Below are 17,500 nucleotides of genomic sequence, written 5' to 3' on the forward strand. Positions count from 1 at the left end.
AGAAAGAACAAAATGCCCAACGAGGAACACTGAAGATGGGTTCTGAGCCCGAAAAGTTCCGTGTTGGGTATTTTGATTGAGCTTAAAATTGAGCTTTACATAGCGCAATATCCACTAAATGTGTTCAAAGCGCTTTACATCGGGTCCCTGGTGAACAGCAACATTTAACATGTAGGACGGGACATGACGCCTGTTAGGCGATATTAAATTTTTTTGGACAAAGACAACGCTTTTAACGGCCAGGTAATCATTTTATGTGGAAAAATACCTGGTAAACGCGCCCGGGGGAGACAAAGAAAAACACTCATAGACCAACTGAAGGGCTTCACCAGCCTAACAATCCAAGAGCTGTTTGAAAAGGCAAGAGACAGGGAGGAATGGAGAGAGATAATTCATGCAGTATCCGAAGCCTGGACCAGGCATGGAACCTAGAAGAAGAAGAATCATTTTACACCTGAGTACGGTGAGAGAATGTGAGTAAAGAGCCTTTTCCAAGGACTCAACTATGCGCCGAGCGTGAGGCTCGAACCCAGGACGTTCCGATCCGAAAGCGAGTGTCATACAACTGGACCACATAGCCGCACATATTTCGATCTTTTTTGAAGCTGTTTTAGTCAGGCGGAATAAGCCTCCTCTCAAGGAATTCACAAGCGATGTTCTCAATTAAGAAATTTGATGGAATTTCATTTTTTTTTCTTCTCGTGGCAATCAACCCTGTGATAAGCTTTTACTCCCGACCGTCCCAAATCATTGAAGGCACGTTTTGTGTATCTTAACCCCCTCCTTACCAACCTTAGGAAAATCATCACATTCGTTACGACCAAACCAGTACTTTTATCATTCAGATTTCTTTTGTAAATCACACAATTTAAAGGAAAATGTTTTATTATAGCTATAGAAACGTCACAGTGTTGTACAGGACATTTTTCTAATCAATGTTTGAGTAAGAAAATACTATTTTTGTGTTGGACGGGTGTGAAATTTTAGGAAAAATTTTGAAAATGTCTGGTAAGGAAAGGGTTAAAAAGCTACTGAACGTCATCGATGCCAGAATTGTTAAAAGCAAGAGAGAGAGAGAGAGAGAGAGAGAGAGAGAGAGAGAGAGAGAGAGAGAGAGAGGTCTTACGTTTAATCTCTTTGTTTACTTTTTGGCGACTGCCTGTCGGTGAAATCGAATGTCATTCAAAGGAGTCGTCATTATCTTTGGATGAGCTTAAACTTGAGCTTTTGTATAGCGCAATATTCACTAAACGTGCTCAAAGCGCTTTACAAGGGGTCCCTGCCCAACAGCAACACGTAACATGTAGAACAAGACATGACGCCTGTTAGGCGATATTACAATTTTACAAACAGAGACAACATTGTTAACGGCCAAGTACTCATTTTACACATGAGAACGGTGAGAGAATGTAAGTAAAGAGCCTTTTCTACGGACTCAACTAAGCGCTGAGCGAGGCTCAAACCCAGGACCCAGGACCGAAAACGAGTGTCTTACCATAAGACCACATAGCCGCACAAAAATCTCGTATGAAAAGTGCCTGACAAATAATGAAACCAAAGATATATTTTTAACACGAGTGTCTTACCATAAGACCACATAGCCGCACAAAAATCTCGTATGAAAAGTGCCTGACAAATAATGAAACCAAAGATATATTTTTAACACGAGTGTCTTACCATAAGACCACATAGCCGCACAAAAATCTCGTATGAAAAGTGCCTGACAAATAATGAAACCAAAGATATATTTTTAACACGAGTGTCTTACCATAAGACCACATAGCCGCACAAAAATCTCGTATGAAAAGTGCCTGACAAATAATGAAACCAAAGATATATTTTTAACACGAGTGTCTTACCATAAGACCACATAGCCGCACAAAAATCTCGTATGAAAAGTGCCTGACAAATAATGAAACCAAAGATATATTTTTAACACGAGTGTCTTACCATAAGACCACATAGCCGCACAAAAATCTCGTATGAAAAGTGCCTGACAAATAATGAAACCAAAGATATATTTTTAACACGAGTGTCTTACCATAAGACCACATAGCCGCACAAAAATCTCGTATGAAAAGTGCCTGACAAATAATGAAACCAAAGATATATTTTTAACACGAGTGTCTTACCATAAGACCACATAGCCGCACAAAAATCTCGTATGAAAAGTGCCTGACAAATAATGAAACCAAAGATATATTTTTAACACGAGTGTCTTACCATAAGACCACATAGCCGCACAAAAATCTCGTATGAAAAGTGCCTGACAAATAATGAAACCAAAGATATATTTTTAACATACCCTGATATGCCATTGGCATTTCGAGTAGAGTAACGTCGAGAGATCAACTGTATAATAATTAGCTTATTCATCTTATTCATCAAATACATATTTCAAGTTATAAAATTAATTTTTTTTTTAATTGAGCTTTATATAGCGCAATATCCACTAACTGTGTTCAAAGCACTTTACAAGGGGTCCCTGGTCAACAGCAACATTTGACATGTATGACCGGACATGCCGCCTGTTAGGCGATATTACAATATTTCGGACAAAGACAACGCTGTTAACGACCAGGTATTCACTTTACACCTGAGTACGGTGAGATAAAGTGAGTAAAGAGCCTTTTCCAAGGACTCAACTATGCGCCAAGCGCGAGGCTCGAACCCAGGACCTTCCGATCCGAAAGCGAGTGTCATACCACAAGACCACAAGTTACGATGATCCATATGAATGCCATTCTTTATTCTCACCCAAGAGAGGAATGCTCTATCAAAGAAAAGAGCATAAAACAATTAATGCCGAGTTCTTTTTGTCTGAAGAATATGTATTTTACTAAGCAGCCTTACTTACCCCTAACTGGAGTAAAAGCTACAACAAGAGATCTCAACCTAATCCTTTTTTGTACTGGACTAATACAACTCCCTCTGTCCAACTGTAACCGATACGTCTCGAGTAGTATATCGATATGTTTCCAAGTCCCTTCTCCATGTAGTTTTTGACCTTTTTTGTTCTGGACTAACACAACTCCCTCTGTCCAACTGTAACCGATACGTCTCGAATTGTATATCGATATGTTTCCAAGTCCCTTCTCCATGTAGTTTTTGACCTTTTTTGTTCTGGACTAATACAACTCCCTCTGTCCAACTGTAATTGATACGTCTCGAATTGTATATCGATATGTTTCCAAGTCCCTTCTCCATGTAGTTTTTGACCTTTTTTGTTCTGGACTAATACAACTCCCTCTGTCCAACTGTAATTGATACGTCTCGAGTAGTATATCGATATGTTTCCAAGTCCCTTCTCCAAGTAGTTTTTGACCTTCCCCTCTTTTGTCATCCCTTACGAGTACCCTGCTATGGATTTGTGGGCTACATGTTTTTTTTGGCTTTTGAGTGTTTGGGCATTCCAATAGGGAATGAGATTAGCGGAAGAGTAGCGTCCCTTGATTGGACGTCACCCATAGTCTGTGAGGTCACCGGCGGAAAAGTTATTAGAGAGAGAACGTTATGTTGGTTGTGCGCACGCGTCTCTCGTCCTCTCCGCGAGGACGAGAGACGCATGCGCACAACCAACATGCCGTTTTCTCTCTAATAACTTTTCCGCCGGTGACCTCACAGACTATGGGTGACGTCTAATCAAGGGACGCTACTCTTCCGCTAATCTCATTCCCTATATTAACGCCTTTCTCTGAATATTAACATCCGCCCTCTGTTACAGAATGTTCCTGTCTTGATAGCCCAGAATTTCGTCCCTGATTTTGAGTGGGTAGTCGGTTTACTTGCTCATTTTATTTTTCGGAATTTTGTTGTTGTTTTCTCTGTAAGTCGCCAGATTTCAGACAAATACAGGACACTTTTGACGTTTGTGGACAAGATATCATTTTTACTTTTATTCAGAATTTCTGACGTTCAGACATTGTGTTGAGATGTATAAAGACCCTATGGCTATGTGGTCTTGTGGTAGGACACTCGCTTTAGGATCGGAAGGTCCTCGATTCGAGCCTCGCTCTTTGCATAGTTGAGTCCCTGGGAAAGAAAGGTTCTTTACTCACATTCTGTCATCATAATCAGGTATAAAATGAGTACCAGGCCGTTAACAGCGTTGTGTCTGTCGGAAAAAAAATTCTGATATCGCCTAACAGGCGTCATGTCTCGTTCTACATGATACGTATTCCTTTTGGTCAGAGACACCTTGTACAGAGCTTTGAGCACTTTTCGTCGATGACCCACTTTTAGCGCTATATAAAAGCTCAAGTTTTTTTTTAACGTTTAATCAGAACTCGGTATCTTTCGGCTACGAAGCAAAGACCGTACCGTTGAGCCACGCTACCCCGTTTCTGGGTCAATCTTAATGTTGAGTTCAGATTTGAAAAACAACTTGGTCAGGACTGAATTAACTAACTGATTGATTGAACTGTGGTAAAAACAAATCATGACTTTGAAAAACAATAAATCTTGCATATTTTGTTATTGTCAATGTCTTCAAATGGCTTCCGGAAATTTGGTCCACCGTATTATTTAGAGTTTTGATGCAAGTTAGGTCTTCAAGTATTGTTCGCTCAGCCTTACAAATTGATTGAATCTTTATTGATCAAATCATAATTAATTGATATGATTGGGTTGAAATCTCCAGATAAATTAATTAACTGATCCCTTTCATAATTTTGATTTAAACAGCAGTTACTGAATTCATATCGATCGACGTTATATTCCTAAAGATTATAGCTTTTCCTTTTTGTTATTTGTTTGTTACTTCATTTTGGAATTTTGAATTTGTCTTTTAACTCCATGATTCAGTCAAACCAGTTATTGATTCTGAGATGAAGGTAAAAAAAATATTGATTTTCAAAGACAATGGCAAGGCATTTGACTCCGCTATGGTAATCGTAGAGCTTGTGCATAAAATGATTCCATTAATATTCCGTTTTTCTTTGAGTGAAGCAAAGTTAAAACGGTCCTAAATCTTATCAGAGTATTGATCTTTTGACAGCAGTTTTTTATGATGGCTTTGTCTCACATTACAATATTATGATTTTCTATCCAGGCGGCAAGTTCGTTGCGGCATTCTTCTACAGTCGCGAACCCATCCGGTAGCCTCGTCAAAACACGACGCTCAACCAGATGCTTTGCGGTTTCTGGGTCTTTGCGTGGCCATCGTTAATTTATAGCCTGACACTGACAAAATGACGTCAACAGACAAGTCTTTGACCACAAAAGGAAACAAATCGTGAGTTGTATTCAATATATCCAATCACTTGTTTCCTTGAGCTCTACTAACAACTCGCTTGACGCTGCACCAACCTAAATAATGACGTCAAAATATAAGTCTTACAGGGTTCTAGTGTCAGGTTAATGATGGCTACGGTCTTTGCCGCATCGTGTACACGCGGGACATGTGGAAAGTCCCCACTCATGTAAGGTGGCCGATGTTAGACAGGTTCTAGACCTTAGTCTGTTTACAGTGTCTTCTCTTGCTGGTACAGAAATCTGGCAATTTCTCTACCATTTTCGAGAAGACTACGTCCTCGCACGCACAAGAAGAGCTGCCTACTTTAATTCTCAAAAAATCGTGGTTTCCAAGAAAAAACATTGAAAAAGGTCACAATAAATAGCATTACTAATCAATGATCTGCTCTCTGAATGATCTTAAATGCTCCAAAGTCCTAAATACAGTTTCTAAGCAACCAATCTTTCCTTTTAAACACGATTTATTGAATCAAAAACGTCTACACAGTTCTGTCACTGGAGCTAAAAATTCGTTCATAGGGGCAGCGTGGCTCAGTGGTACCCGAAAGGTACCGAGTTCAATCACCCACCGCTGCGTTGTGTGGCCTTGAGCAAGTCACCTCGCCCTAGCTCACTTTGCGGCGCTGCTCTGCGGCTCACGCCTGGGTTATCCCAGTCTTCCCTTGGAATAGACCCTAAAGACAAATTTCCCCTTGGGGATGAATAAAGGGATTTTTTTTTTTTTGTTGTTGTTGTAATTCTACGAATATTTTGTATCACTAGGCAGGTCTGTACGAGGGACTGAATTCTCTCAGGTCGACTTCCATCTCGTATGTGCAGCCACGTCCGTAGTCAGGGACGCTAACTAAAAGTTTGTTTTTTATTAAGTGTAACGGTGCAGTAATCTTGCTTTTGATTTTTTTAGAAACTATATTGTCAATAAAAAATATTGAAATTCATATGTGGTAATAATCTTTAACCCCCCCCCCCCTACCCCCAATCATTTATTTAAGAAAATAATAGAAATGAACTTAACCAGTTGTCAGTTGTACGGCTATGTGGTCTTGTGGTATGACACTCGCTTTCAGATCGGAATGTCCTGGGTTCGAGCCTCTCCAGGCGCATAGTTGAGTCCTTAGAAAAGGCTTTTTACTCACATTCTCTCACCGTACTCAGTTGTTAAATGAGTACCTGGCCGTTAACAGCGTTGTCTCTGTCGGAAAAAAATGTGTTATCGCCTAACAGGCGTCGTGTATCGTTTTACATGTTACGTGTTGCTGTTTGTAGGGGACCATTTGTAAAGCGCGTTGAGCACGTTTAGTGTACACTGGGGAAAAAAAAAAACTCTTATTACAAAATTTGGCCAGAAAGCTCTTCCATAAAAAATAGGTCGATTTAAATGACTTCGCGAAGTCCCAGGTTTGAGAGTTTTTGCCAAGATGAGGGTCACTTAAATCGTCCGATATTTGAAGGACGAGTTTTCTGGCCAAATCTTTTTGATACAAGTTTTTTTCCAGAGTACGGCGGTTTTTTGGTTAAGTACGAACACGTGACTAGAATTCTTAGGCTAGGATCCATAAAGTTTAAAATACACAATCTTGATTGTTTCTGTTGTTCTATGAAAAGATTAAAGCATTTTTAAAAGTTTGGTCTGACAGCAGCTTGTTCTTCAAATAGCTATCAATCAAAGAATGACCTTCGTCTTATCAAAACTCTCAACCTTGGCACTTCAAAGAACCCGTCAAGGATGTCACAGGCAGAGAGTGTTCGGCTAATTGAGGGTCCCTTAAATAGACTGATATTTGAAGGACGAGTACTCTGGCCAAATTTTTTGATACGGGTTTTTCCAGAGCACGGCGAATATTTGGTAAGTACGAGCACGTTACTGGATTTCTCGGGCGATGCTCCATAAAGTTTAAAATACACAATATTGATTGGTTCTGCCGTACTATGAAAATATAAAATCAGTTTAAAATCTTTGGTTTGAAAACCTATCCGTTCTTCAAATAGCTATCAATCAAAGAATGACCTTCGTTCGATATATCAAGAACTCTCCAATTTGACACTTCAGGGAACACTTCAAGAAGGTCCCAGAGAGTTCTCGGCAAAATTCGGGTCATTTACATAGATCGATTTTTCAAGGATGAGTTATCTGGCCAAATATTGTTATATGGGTTTTCCCGGAGCACAGCAGGCATTTAGTTAAGTACGAGCACGTCATCGGATTGTTTGAGCTAAGTTCAATTAATTTTAAAATACACAATATTGATTCTGTCGTACTATGGAAAGATTAAAATATTTTTCAAATTTTGGTCTGAATACTCGTCGGTCCTTCAATAGCTATCAATAAAAGAATGACCTTCGTTTTATCAAAAACTCTCCATCTTCGCTCCTCAAAGAACCCGTCAAGGCGGTCCTACAGCGTTCTCGGCAAAATGAGGGTCACTTAAATAGTACAATATTTGAAGGACGAGTTTTCTGACCAAGTTTTTTAATACGAGTATTTCCAAACTACGGCGGTTATTTGGTTAAGTACAATCACGTCAATGGATTGTTTGGGCTATATATACTCCATTAAGTTTGAAATACATAATATTAATTGATTCTGAAGTACTATGAAAAGATATTTTTTAAAAAAACGTTTGGTTTGAAAATTCGTGGGTCCTTCAAATAGCTATCAATAAAAGAATGACTTTCGTCTCATCAAAAACTGTCCAACTTGGCCCTTCAGGAAACCCTTCAAGGAGGTCCCGGAGAGTTTTCGGCAAAATGAGGGTAATTTTAATAGACCGATATTTGAAGAACGATAATATGTTTCGTTTATTTTTGGCCGGTGGCTGAATTTTATCCCCTCTCTTCCTCGCTCCCCCACCCCCTCCCCCCACATCCCCCACCACGACCCCTTGCCTTTTCACACTTGTGCTTATCACATTATGAATGGTAGAAAGTGCGTTGCAATAAACAACGTCCAATCCTAATAATATTAATAATAATAATAATAATAATAATAATAATAATAATAATAAATAATAATAATAATAATAAATAATAATAATAATAATATAAGTTATTTATATCGCGATCAACTTCCACATAAGTGCTCAGGGCGCTTTGAAAACAGTTGAAAGCAGTTTTACTTTAAAACTAGAGCTGCCTAAATGAGCCAATAAGATGGAGAGAAAGATAAAGTGGGTAAATGTGACTCATACTTTAAGAGAATAACAAGTTATTTTGTGTCGTTGCCTCAAATTTACTCACTTTATCTTTCTCTCAAGTTATGCTCTGCAGAAAAGTGAGTGAAGCAGGAACTTATGTTGATAATAACAAGAAATGAAGAGAGTAGGAAAGTGCCACGAGATAACAGAGAATAAGAAACTTCGCTGCGGCGATGGGGGCTCGAACCGTGGCCTTCGTAAAGTTATGGCCTGACACTGACCAAAAAATGATGTCAAAATGCCAGTCTTTTGCCACAAAGAACAAAAACAAATCGTGAGTTGTATTCAATAGTTCAACCAATGAAATAACTTGTTTCCATGAGCTCTACTAACGACAACTCACTAGGCGGTGCAAAAACCAAATAATGACGTCAAACTGCCAGTCCTTTTGGATTTCAGTGTCAGCCTATAGACAGTATGCGCTTGGCAAGGAGCTCATAACATTGCCATCCGGAAGTATAACGGACCAACACACAAAACTGTGTGTATCCATGAACGTTTTATAGTCAGGTTAATACAGTTCAGTAAACATTACTCATAATCGCGGATGGCAAAAAACAATAACAAAGACCTGAGTGACGTCATCTTTGAACTCTCTATAACTTAACAATGGCTACGCTCGAACTAGCGACCTTACTGGTACGACAACTCCGCCTGGCCAGGGGAGATCGTGACTCTACATTTGACGACACAGAGATCCAGATTGAATTAGATTGCTAGGATTTTTGACCACGAAGGACTGACGGACGTTTTAGACATTGGTGACCAGCCGACTCAAAACGGTATTATGTCTGGATGCTTTGGACCACAAAAAAGTGACTTTAACAGTAATTTGGTAAGAAATACGAACTTTGGGTCTTTTGTAATGAAAGAACTTGTATAAATTTTCCATCATTTTGAAGAGATATTAACCAATAATTTCATATTTATGGCTAAAAATACATTTTCCACCACCTAGTTCATTACGACATAATATCGTTTTGAGATGGTGGGTCACATTTACCTTAATGTTTGATAGTTTAGAATGTTGCTGTCCTTGAGGAAGCCAACCCTCTTTCGTCTGGTTTGTGGGCTGACCTCCTTCGGTTCCTCTTCCTCCTCCTCATCCCCAAAAACGTCCATCTTTTTAGGAAAAGTGAGTGTGTAGTCTGTCCTCTGAGGAGATGACATAGATGGAAAATGAATGGTTAAATGTTAAGGTAATAATAATGGGGATGATCTATATATTACCTTTCAATGTGCTTGAGGTCATTGGTCACATTGGAATATGTGCTCAAAGTGACCCGCATAGTGAAAAGTGTTCACAGCTTTCGAAATGTCTTACATCACGATTGGTCATTTTGTTCAGCTTGACACGTGTGTATGGTTACAACTTTTCATAAACAAATCGGCGTGTTGGCAATTGTTAAGAATTATCAAAGAGCGTGTAGGTAACGATTGTTATGTTACCAAGAGCTCTCACTTCCCGCTTTTGGTGAAGTCAAGCATCTTCCGTCTTCTATTCGTATTTTCTTCGTTGTATCAGTAAGCCTAGCGCGCATGATACACGCGGAGCACACCCACCTCGCTGTCTCGCCTGGCACGCGACAATAGCATTGCTAGTAACTACGTTACCCTACACACTCTTTGGAATTATCCAATCAGTTGTACAGCAACAAATCATGTGATCGATAACTTGGTTGGACGAAGACGTGAACATAGATCACTCCCATTGATGGTTCGCCGAATACAAGGCATTAACCAATCAAAACATTTCCTGCCATTTACCCCATTTCGTCCCCTTGACTATTCATTTCCTGTATGAAAAACCTGAGATGCTATGAATACATGTCAATCACACAAATAGGTCAGGCCCAATATGGTTTGTGTAGGAATGGACCAGATTCCCAAAATCAATCTTAACGTGAAAACTGTTGGAAAAGTGAAATTTGAGACCTAAAAAAATTAAGAGAATGGATTCAATTTTCTGAATCGGGCATTTCAACTCATACTATCTATACTCTGGATAATACAGTTAAGTGAGAATTACTCATAAACGTGGATGGCAAAAAAAAAATAACAAAGAGTGACGTCAACTTCATTCTATCTATATATATCTACACGGATTGAAAAGAAAAAGAAAAATATCACCCTAAATAAAGAATACATTTATCACAAGCAATGTTTTGGACTTAAACAAATCCTCTGTCTCCGATATTGACAATCCTATATCATCTTAAAAGCAATTTGATTGTTTTTACAATAACTTGATTGAGCCCTCTTCCCCTCCAAGTTATCCGGGTTTGTTTGTCTAAAATACAACCGATCTTGCTGAATCTTGCAACAGACAATAACTATCGGTTCTCTCTCTCTCTCTCTCTCTCTCTCTCTCTCTCTCTCTCTTTTCTCTCTCTTCTCTTCTTCTCTCTTCTCTCTCTCTCTTCTCTCTCTCTCTCTCTCTCTCTCTCTCTCTCTCTCTCTCTCTCTCTCTCTCTCTCTCTCTTTAAGATGACATTTGAATAAAATAAGAAATTTTAAAAGGACCCTAACAATTAAATGTAGTCCTTTGGAGCACATGGAGACGGAGTTTATCCCGGTTTCTATAGCGTGAAACGGACAATAGCAGTTACTGGCTACCCTATGGATAGGACGCTAGTCTATCGCAAAGTACTTTCTGTCTGATCTAATAGATTCAGCTACACATTTACTGCTGTGTGGACAGAGGGGTCGGGGGGGAATCTCGACTGAACCTGGGACCGATCTTTATTTTGATAATCATCTCCAAATTATTTTTAGACGTGGCACATATCTACGCACACAACTCGCTGAGTGAAATTGGCAATTGCGCTTTAAAACGTCAAACGGTTTCTTCAATTTAACAACCAGAATCTCATGCATATTCATTTTGGCAATGAAGTTGAAATTTTTGTTTTATCAGTATGAAGAGACAAATTTCCGTTAGCCGGAACAAAGTCTGGTCTGTAGCATCTTTCATTAGATAACAAGTCGCTAAAGCATTAATAGAAACTTGAGCTTCTATATAGAGCAATATCCACTAAACGTGCTCAAGGCGCTTTACAAGGGGACCTTAGCCAGCAGCACCACTTAACATGTACAACGAGACATGACGCCTTTTGTTAGTCAATATCACAGTTTTTATTTCGGACAGATAAAATGCTGTTAACTGCCAGGTACTCATTTTACACCTGAGTACGGTGAGACAAATGTAAGTAAAGAGTCTTTTCCAAGGACTCAACTATGCGCCGAGCGAGGTTCGAACCCAGGATCTTCCGATCCGAAAGCGAGTGTCATACCACTAGGCCACAAAGCCTCACACCAGTTAAAACCCAGACTGAAGAAAGAAATGTTATGACATTTGTTTAGATTTTAAGTGATGTATTTTAATTTTTTTTTGTAATTGACTGACGAAAAGTTTTGAGCCAAAAACGTTCCGTGTTAGGTTTTTGAAGCTGAAATATTTTATTTGTTTGTTCGTTACCACGTGACATTAAAGCTTTTAACACTCTAAAACAGAACAAAACGTTGAAATTGTGTCGTTCAATAGTGTTTAGTTGATTTCTCCCTAAATTATCTGGCCACATCTTATTTTTTTAATTTTCCGGTTTCCGACTTCCGAGTGGAGTAACAGTCACTTCGTCTATTTATTATTAAACGTATAATCTTATCTTTCATCTGTCTTTGGCATTTTTTTATTTTTAACTTAGTAAGATCGTAACATCCTCACATCTTACAAAATCAAGATTAAGTTGAACAATATTAACTCATGTCATCAATTATTAACACACGGCGTATAGATAGAACGAAGTTGACGTCACTCAGGTCTTTGCTATTGTTTTTTTTTTTTTTTGCCATCCATTTTTTAATGAGTAATTCTCACTAAACTTTATTAACCAGACTATAAACGTTCAAGGTTACACATAGCTTTGTGTGTTGGTTCGTTCTACTTCCGGATGGCAATGTTGTGAGTTTCTTAGGCAAGCGCACACTATCTATAAATAAAAATTAAAAGATGATATAAATAAAAAAAAGACCCTTTATTCATCCCATAGTGGAAAATTGTCTTTAGGGTCTATTCCAAGGGAAGACTGGAATAACCCAGGCGTCAGCCGCAGTGCAAAGCGCAAACTCAGCAAAGGCGAGGTGCCTTGCCCAAGGCCACACACCTGAAGCGGGTATTCGAACTCGGTACCTTTCGGGTACGAAGCAGCAAAGGCCGTACCGCTGTGCCACGCTGCCCCATAATGTTACGTTTGTAGTTTTGAAATCTATTTCATTCTCAGGTTTAACTAAGGATCTGGCTATTGGCAACGCTAATGACAACACGATGCTTTATGTGCGCTTTGTAGTCAATTGAACAAATATTTTGTTCTATATTAACCCTCTCCTTACAACCTACAGCAAAATCGTCACATTTGTTACGACACAATATATATTTTTTTCTTATTCAGATTTATTTTGTACAACACAAACTTTGAAGAACGATCTTTGTTAATTAATAGAAAATAATGTTCATTTATAGGGAGCTTGTTTGAGTTTAATCTACTGGGTAAGCCTGCCATTTTGGGAAAACACTGAAACTGATCGGTAAGGAGATAGTTAAACTAAACGTGAGCGCAATATCCACTCAATGTGCTCAAAGAGCTTTACAAAGGGTACATTGCCAACAGCAAGATGTAACATGTAGAACGAGACATGACACCTGTTAGGCGATAGTGAATTTTTTTTCCGACAGACACAACACTATTAATGGCCAAGTACTCATTTTACACCCGAGTACGATGAGAGAATGGGAGTAAAGAGTGTTTTCCAAGGACTCAACTATGCGCCGAGCGAGGCTCGAACCCAGGACCTTCCGATCCGAAAGCGAGTGTCATACCACTGGACCACATAGCCCCACACTTATTCAATTCGGAGAATAATTCAATGTAAAGCGCATGGAGAATGGTGAATGGAAATGCGGAAGGTAGATGTTACTAAGTAGTTAACACTTTCCTTACAAGCCATGTTCAGGATTTCCCCTCAAAACTTCACACCCAACGTGCACAAAAATATATTATTTTTATCACTCTGACATAATAGCAGTAAAGTTCTTGCCATAAATTATAATTTTACTTTACAACACACTGTTCCTGTTCTTTAAATTTTATAATGTACAAAAGAAATTTGAATAAGAAAAATGTTGGTTGTATTGTGACGAATGTGACGATTTTCCTGCAGTTGGTAAGGAAAAGGGTTAAAAATATATTTTAGTGTTTCATTCATCGTATTTTGTAGATAAATGGAAAATCCCAAAAGTCCACATTATCTTTTCAAAGTGACAGCAGTGGCTAGCGATTCGGTCTTTGCTTCATACCCGAAAGGTACGGAGTTCCATCATCCATCCCGCTGCGCTGTGTGGCCTTGAGCAAGTCACCTCGCCCTAGCTCAATTTGCGGCGCTGCACTGCCGCTGACACCTGGGTTATTCCAGTCTTCACTTTGGAGTAGACTCTAGAGACAAATTTCCCGTTTGTTACCAAAAAAAAAAGGAATTTATTTATTTATTTTGTCTATTACAAATTCAAGTTTCCATACCATTCCACTATTGTTATTTCGTTCTTTTTTATTTCTTTTCAAAATGCAAACGGACAAAATAAGACAACAACAACAACAAAGTTTAATTATCATAAAGTGATATATCACGCCATTATTGTTGGAAACCAGAGACGTGCGAATGGCGGGAGAAATATTCAGATTCATATTATTTTTGTAAGAATCAATTTTCTGAGACTGAAATAACACCCCGATTAACCCTCTCCTTACCAACCATAGGAAAATCGTCACATTCGTTACGACACAACCAACATTTTTCTTATTCAAATTTATTTTGTACATCATAAAATTTAAAGAAAATGAACAATGTGTTGAAGAGCATGTTTAACCAGAGAAACTATTTATCGCAAGAACTTCACTGCTATTGTGTTTGAGTGATAAAAATTCTATTTTTGTGTTAGTTGGGTGTGAAGTTTTGGGAAAAATCCTGAAAATGGCTGGTAAGGAGAGAGTTAATGTTGGAAACCAGAGACGCGGGAATGACGGAAGAAAGATTCAGATTCATTTTATTTTTGTACGAATCAATTTTCTCAGATTGAAATAACACCTCGGTTAAGAAGTAGAAGAAAAGAAAATGCCATTCATTTTCTTCTAATGTTTCCTTCTCTTGAATTTGGGGTCAATTACCACAATTGTCACGACGTTGAAATCTCTATCCATTTATTCTAACGATGTTCTAACGGAGGAGACGCTGGGACAGATTGGTTTTCAGTTGATGGAAATCGCAGCGTAACCGATTCCATATCGATTTTTTTCAACTACACTACAACTCACATAATATTATTATTATAATTATTATATCGACACCGCTTATATCAAAACTCTGCAAAAGTCAACGTCATACAGATTCAACTTTTCTTATAGATTGTATAATGTAAAAGATGGTGCTGCTGAAGCTTGAAGAAAAAAATAACAATGTGAAATTGAATGTAAGCTTCAATTTAATACACGAAAACACATAAAATAGGCGTTTCGGATTTCCCCTTTATCAACAAAACAGGATGAATGAAACACTACAGACGACCAAAATTTGTCTTATTCAAATTTCTCTTCTACATCATAAAAGTTAAAGAAAATCGGAGTAAATCCTTTCAGTGCTGTGATAAGAACAAGTAATTAGAATTTTTAATTATTTAATTATTTAATTAATTAATTAATTAATTAATTTATTTATTTATTTATTTATTTATTTATTTATTTATTTATTTATTTATTTATTTATTCATTTAACCTCAGGAGTGTGAGATATCCAATGGTTGTCGTCACTTTGTCAGTTTATTTTATCTTCTTCTTATATATATACATTCACACTAAACGAAATATAGGCATATGGATATTGACATTAAAGTTATTGGCAAAAATAACTAAATAGATTTTTAAAAATAAATAAAACTAAGTAAATAAATCAACAAAAAAAGTAATAAGAATAAATAACTACAGTCACCAATCAATACGTACATTACACGGCATTCAATGATTTAGACAATATTCATTATAAATTCAGTAAAAAAAATACAACAAATTTTAAATTCAGAAACTCTCAATCAATCATTCCTTCTTTTGAACTTTTTTTTTTTGCAGGTACAAATTCTAGGCTAAATACATAACTCAGTCCCTTCGTAAATGAGAGGACAAAATTACTCAACCTTTAAATTTTGCTGTAGATAAATTAATTTGGCGTTTACTGATTTCATCTTGATCTACTTTGGAAACGATTACTTGGCCGCTTTTAAGTTAAATTTCGCGTCCATTTACATAGCTCGACTATTCCGTCAACAAATTAACATCGACCGCTCTGCAAATGTACCTTTGTCGCAACTAATGTACTATAGCAGAATCACAAGAGATGAAATGAGTAGGAAAGTGCCAGAAGACAATAGAGAATAACTTTTTTTCGCGGCGATGATGGGGGTTTGAACCCGCGACCTTACTGGTACAACTCCGCCTGGCCGGTGAGAGCGCGACTCTACCGTATAAGCTATCCACGCGGGTTCAAACCCCCATCTCCGCCGTGAAAAAATGCTATTCTCTATTGTCTTCTGGCACTTTCCTACTAACTTCATCTCTTGTTGTTACCAACATAAGTGCCTGCTCCACTCACTTTTCTGAATTAAAAATAGCAGAATCACCAGGTGAATCTCCAGAATTCTGTTCCTTCGTAAAAATGACAGTACTAAATTGGTCAAACTTACTCGCAGGTATTTTTTTTTCAATTTACGAATTCCATCCATCTACTTTGAAAGCTACTACTTAACCACTTTTAAGTAAAATTATTTCGCGGCCATTTTTACATTGTTAGACAATTTCGACAGCAAAACACATCATCCATTTGTGCAAATACATAACTGTTATGGCAAATAACGCCCAACCCACCCGCTTCGGCTTTAGCGACTTACATTAGCACCCATGGACGTCATAAATTGTCTTTAAATTCCCCGTCTCAGACATAGTTTAAAATAGACGAGAGTACTTTCCTGAAAGTGTCTAAAGGGAAATTGGACGACAGACAGAATAATGATTTTCTCAAATTCATGAGACACATTCGTGCAATGACTATTCCCGTAAAGTAAAGCCATTATAGAGAACCATTAGAGTTCTATGAAAGAACACAACAGAAAAGGAAAGAGGAGATAATCCTTGCGTAAGAATCAATTTTAGTTGCTGCTAATACAGTCATTATTATTATTACTTTTAGTTTTGTTTTTGTGGATGTTTTTTTGTATGTTTGTTTTTTGTTTTGTTTTGTTTTGTTTTTTTTTTGTAGTTTTTGTCGGCGTGAAGTGGAAGGGTATTTGTGGATGGGTGTATTTAGAGGGGGTGAGGGATGTTTTGGGGTTTGGCTTCGACACTAGGAGTTTTTATTATCTTGTGGAAGTAAACTCCCCTCACGAACAACTGCTGGATCCCAGTGTCCTCCAAGCAGCAGGCCTGTTACATCGTAGCCATCGTTAACATATTATAGCCTGACACAAGAACCCTCTAGGACTAGCAGTTTGACGTCATTTTTTAGGTTTGTGTAGCGTCTAGGGAGTTGTCGTTAGTAGAGCTCAAGGAAACAAGTTATTTCATTGGTTGAACTATTGAATACAACTCACAATTTGTTTTCTTTAGTGGCAAAAGACTGGCATTTTGACGTCATTTTTTGGTCAGTGTCAGGCCATAACTTTACGAAGCCACGATTAGATCTGGCGGGTTATGAGTCGGTTACAAAAAATGTCGCAATAGGATTTGTCTGATGTCACGTCTGCCCAGCAACGAGCTAAACTAAAATAAATCGGTACTTTTTATTCTATCATTTTTATCATTTTCATCATCATCATCATCATCATCATCATCATCATCATCATCATCATCATCATCATCATTATTATTATTATTATTATTATTATTATTATTATTATTATTATTATTGTTATTATTATTATTATTTGTCTATCACACCTCGGCCCGGGAGTGCAGACG

At 37.9% G+C, this 17,500-nt stretch overlaps 1 protein-coding gene across 3 annotated transcripts in view; it reads right to left on the reverse strand.

The window, feature by feature from the left end:
- LOC144976396 (protein unc-93 homolog A-like) overlaps window positions 1–17,500 on the reverse strand; it is a 229,059-nt gene that overhangs the window by 100,474 nt on the left and 111,085 nt on the right. For all 3 annotated transcript variants that reach the window (XM_078920661.1, XM_078920660.1, XM_078920659.1), the window contains one exon: window positions 9,451–9,602. In XM_078920661.1, the coding sequence (XP_078776787.1) occupies window positions 9,451–9,569 (119 nt within the window). In that variant the 5' untranslated portion in view covers window positions 9,570–9,602. The remainder of the gene's footprint in view (window positions 1–9,450; window positions 9,603–17,500) is intronic.

The sequence above is a fragment of the Berghia stephanieae genome, chromosome 7, assembly GCF_034508935.2.
Source record: "Berghia stephanieae isolate SIO BIC M18660-M18661 chromosome 7, UCSD_Bste_1.3, whole genome shotgun sequence".
In the NCBI taxonomy this organism is placed as follows: domain Eukaryota; kingdom Metazoa; phylum Mollusca; class Gastropoda; order Nudibranchia; family Aeolidiidae; genus Berghia; species Berghia stephanieae.